At 62.8% G+C, this 4,206-nt stretch overlaps 1 protein-coding gene across 1 annotated transcript; it reads left to right on the top strand.

The window, feature by feature from the left end:
* The first annotated feature begins 1,577 nt into the window (after positions 1-1,577).
* Positions 1,578-3,841, top strand: LOC121026451 (carbonyl reductase [NADPH] 2-like). Its single transcript, XM_040469300.1, has 8 exons — positions 1,578-1,707; positions 2,168-2,265; positions 2,369-2,523; positions 2,617-2,659; positions 2,747-2,846; positions 2,963-3,027; positions 3,258-3,375; positions 3,454-3,841. Exons 1-8 carry the CDS (start codon positions 1,656-1,658, stop codon positions 3,555-3,557), a joined length of 735 nt encoding a protein of 244 aa, XP_040325234.1. The 5' UTR covers positions 1,578-1,655; the 3' UTR covers positions 3,558-3,841.
* The last annotated feature ends 365 nt before the right edge of the window (positions 3,842-4,206 follow it).

Here is a 4,206-nt window from a genome sequence, read left to right as displayed (position 1 = left end):
CTGCATAAAGGCGCTTCGCAGGCACCTGGCTAATGTGCTCTCTGGAGCCTCACTCGCACACAGGACCGGCTCCTTGTCCCACCCCCACAGCTGGCACCTTGAGTCCCTCTTGGGAACAAATGTCCAACAGGTGTCTGGGAAGAAAGCCAGACTGCACGAGTTACCTGTGTCAGGGCAAGGAGTCCCTCCATCTCACTCGCCGATGATTCGCAAGCCAAGGTCGCGCCCAGAGGGCAAGCCCGGCTGGGTCTGCAGGACTGAGGGGGTCTCCGAGAGGCAGGATGGGCTTTAGGACGGGAGCCTGTCTTCCTGGGGCGCTGGCCAGGTCTGAGTGAGGGAGAGACGGTGGGGCACACCTCTGGATCGGGAGGGCCTGGTAGACCTGTCACGTGCCCTGCCCTGACCCCCGAACCTGTGGACAGCGGCATGGGTCCCGTGAGGCCCGGGACCCGGGACCCGGGACCGGAAGGTGCTCAGGACAGGCCTGGGGCTTGCTGCCAGAAGTGCAATCGCCATCAGAAGCCACAGGTAGCAGTGGCACAGAGGAGAAGCCCAGTGAGGCCTCTGGTGCCCGGAAGCCCAGTGAGGCCTCTGGTGCCTGGAAGAGTCCGCCGATTTGTGCCAAGGCGAAGTTTCAGAGAGGGGGGAGGGAGCCAAAACAGGACAGCCGGGAGGGAGAACCGCCCCCTCCCCGAGCCACACCTGAGAGGGAATGAGGCCGGCAGGGTGGCCCCACCTGTGGATAGGATTGGGCTCTGGGCTTGGAAGCCAGGGGGCGGGTGTCCTAGGCCGGCCAGTGAGGAAGGCTCTGGAGGCCACAGACTAGGGCCGTGGTGGAGTCGGGGTCAGCAGGGCAGGAGAACGGCCTCAAACCCAGTATGCCTGGGCTATAATCCAGGGGCTCCTGCTCGAGGCTTGCAGGGGCCAGCTCCAGGCCATCCGTCCCCACCATCCAAGAAGGGCCACGTTCCTACTCCGCGGTTAATTTTTTTTCTGCTTGTTTTTGTTGTTGTTAATTTTTTTAATCTTTATTTTTATTTTTGAGAGAGAGACAGACAGACAGAGCGTGAGTGGGGGAAGGGCAGAGAGAGGGAGACACAGAATCGGAAGCAGGCTCCAGGCTCCGAGGTGTCAGCCCAGAGCCCGACGCGGGGCTCGAACTCATGAACTGCGAGATCGTGACCTGAGCCGGAGTCGACGCTTAAGTGACTGAGCCATCCAGGCGCCCCTATTTTTCTTTTCTGTTTTTTTTTTTTTTTTTAATATTTATTTATTTGGAGAGAAAGTGCAAGTCGGGGAGAGGGGCAGAGGGAGGGGGAGAGAATCCCACACAGGCTCCAAGCTCAGCATGGAATCTGATGCACGATCGCAACCTGAGCCGGTCTCAAGAGTCAGACACTTCGACTGAGCCACCCACAAGCCCCTTTATTTCCTTTTCCAAGCCTCATGGTGCAGCGTTTGACCAGCACCTTTGGGTTGTGCTGGGGAGGGCAGAAGATTCCTGTAAACAAAGATGTAGAGACTGCAGTGATGCTCCGCCCCTGCCCTGTGCCTCCAGCCCCCTCCCTCCTCCACAGCACCCCAACGGCCTGCCCCAGGCCTTTAAAACCTCCTTGCCCTCCTCTGCTGCTGCACACAGGCTCAGAGTCGGCACCATGCAACTGAATTTCAGAGGCCTGCCGGCCCTGGTGACGGGGGCAGGGAAAGGTACGTATGAGCAGGTGGGGGTGCGGGAGGGGCCGAGGTGGAGAGTAAGGTGGCCAGACTTGAAGCCTCACAGGCCTGTGCTGGGGTCTGTGAGTCCCTCCAGGCCTGTCACAGCCCTCCCCGCCAGTGCCTGCCTCCCTACCACACCCCGGCCCCGGGTGACGTCCACCACCCAGCAGGCCGCCCTGGGACAGGACACTGCCTCTACTTGGTCAGTACAAGACCCCCCACCCGAGACAGTGGCCTTCAGGCTCAGGCTACGCAGACGGGGACATCCAGACAGGGTCTCTTCCCTGGGCTCAGTGGAAAGGAGCTGTTCTCTGGGGCCTCCCTTGGCCAGCCTCTGACTCTGGCTGGCACCCCCTCACTGCTCTTTCCTGAGAGGAAGAGGCTGCAGCCTCAGTCCTCAGCCTTGACCCAGATGTACTGGGGTATCTGCCCACCCGGTGCCCCCCTGCAGGGATCGGGAGGGACACTGCGAAGGCCCTGCATGCCCTGGGAGCCAAAGTGGTAGCCGTGAGCCGCACCGACGCTGACCTAGTCAGCCTCTCCAAGGAGGTGAGCAGCCCGGTCACGGCCCAAGCCTGACCCCACACGCTCCGGGTGCCTCATGAGCCTGCTGGGACCACCTCCTTGATCACTGACCACTGCCTCTCCGCAGTGTCCCGGGATACAGACTGTGTGTGTGGACCTGGGTGACTGGGACGCCACGGAGCGGGCACTGGGCAACGTGGGCCCCGTGGACCTGCTGGTGAACAACGCTGCCGTGGCGCCACTGCAGCCCTTCCTGGAGGTCACCAAGGAGGTCTTCGACAGGTGGGGAGTAGGAGAGCAGGTGGACTGGGGAGTGGTTGCTGAGGACATGGGGCCGATGTGGCCTCGGACACTCTGACTGTCTGCCCTCTGCAGGACCTTCAATGTGAACCTGCGCTCACTGGTGCAGGTGTCCCAGGTGAGCCAGTGGGGGAGCAAGGCCCAAGGATGACAAGGCCCGGCCGGGAATACGGTGAGATCAGGCTGCCCCTCTCCTGGTTTCTAGATCGTGGCCCGGGGAATGATCCACCGCGGAGTGCCTGGCTCCATTGTCCATGTCTCCAGCATGGTGGCCCATGTCACTTTACCCAACCTATCTGTCTACAGTAAGTCCCTCTACCCAGCCCGTACCCCATCCATCCATGAGGAGATCCTGGGCGCTGGGGCTTAGCGTCTGTGCAGAGAGGGCTAAGGGGTCCTCAGTGCTGCCCTCCCTCCACAGGCTCCACCAAGGGCGCAATAAGTGTATTCACCAGAGCCATGGCCGCAGAGCTGGGGCCATACAAGGTGGGCATGGGAGGGGAGGACCTGGGGATCACACAAAGGTGGGCTGGGGAGCAGGGGTAGGGGCTGGCAATGGTAAGGGGCGGCAGACGGCATGGGAGAGGCCCGAGGACCATCCAAGGCTCTGGGCAGCGACTGACTGAACACAGTAAGCGAGTTCCGCAGGTGGTGGGGGGGGAGCACAGAGGCTCATCTATTCGCTGAGGCCGCCGTCTTCGGCCCCTTGGCCCTAGATCCGGGTAAACTCCGTGAACCCCACGGTGGTGCTGACGGCCATGGGCCAGAAAGTCTTGACGGACCCCGAGATCGCCCGGAAACTGAAGGAGCGTCACCCCCTGCAGAAGTTTGCAGGTCAGCGGGGCTTCGGGGAGCGGAGGGCGCGACCAGGGCGGCCGGGACACACCGCGCTGATCCCGCCGATCCCCGCAGAGACGGAGGACGTGGTCAGCAGCATCCTCTTCCTGCTCAGCGACCACAGCGCCTCCACCAGCGGCTCGGGCATACTCGTGGACGCCGGGTACCTGGCTTCCTAGAGCGCCCGGCGCGGGGGAGCCGGCGCTCAGGGCACCAGGCCCGCCCCCCGCCCGCCCACGCCCCGCCACGCCCACCGCCCCGCCACGCCCCGGTCACGCCCACCGCCCCACCACGCCTTCACCACCCAGCCGCTCGCGCGCGCATCTCCCACCCAGACTCTGCATCTGGGCAGACACCGCATCCACACTCGCGCTGCCATGTAACCCGCCCCTGTCGCCCCCACCCAGTGTCCTCCGCTGTGCCGGCTGGATTTCCCTAAATAAATGGAGGCCATTCTCTGGAACCAGTGCGTGCCGGGGTTTGGGAGGGGAGGATCAGGGAGGGGGAGCACACATTTCACTTGCCTTGAAATGAGGGCGCAGATCCTAAAGCCAGCCGGACTCTACGGCGACCCTGTCTTGTAGCTGAAGGGCAGCGATTTCTTACACAGAGATTTTTGTCGTGCCCCGCCCCCTCCCCCAGCCCCCCAATCAGCCCTGGGCAGAGGGCAGCCACGTTCCCTCCCCTTGAGGCTCTGGCCCCGCCCTTCAGCCCAGCACTGCTGCTCCGACCTCCGCCAGTCAGAGAGGTTAGAGGGTCTGGGATCTGGGGAAGATGCCATGTACCCACGGGCTCACATCTATCTGTAAATGACCCTAAAGGCTCAGG

The sequence above is a fragment of the Herpailurus yagouaroundi genome, unplaced genomic scaffold, assembly GCF_014898765.1.
Source record: "Herpailurus yagouaroundi ecotype Mexico unplaced genomic scaffold, PumYag 104303, whole genome shotgun sequence".
In the NCBI taxonomy this organism is placed as follows: Eukaryota; Metazoa; Chordata; class Mammalia; order Carnivora; family Felidae; genus Herpailurus; species Herpailurus yagouaroundi.
This window is presented reverse-complemented; position numbering and strand designations above follow the sequence as displayed.

What these genes read in the sequence shown, in the direction of transcription:
- LOC121026451 (XM_040469300.1), top strand. Translation starts at nt 1,656, where the DNA reads ATGCAACTGAATTTCAGAGGCCTGCCGGCCCTGGTGACGGGGGCAGGG. An exon ending in CACTGGTGCAGGTGTCCCAG is followed by an intron (nt 2,660 to 2,746) that starts GTGAGCCAGTGG and finishes CCTGGTTTCTAG; the next exon opens with ATCGTGGCCCGGGGAATGAT. An exon ending in CCCCCTGCAGAAGTTTGCAG is followed by an intron (nt 3,376 to 3,453) that starts GTCAGCGGGGCT and finishes CGATCCCCGCAG; the next exon opens with AGACGGAGGACGTGGTCAGC.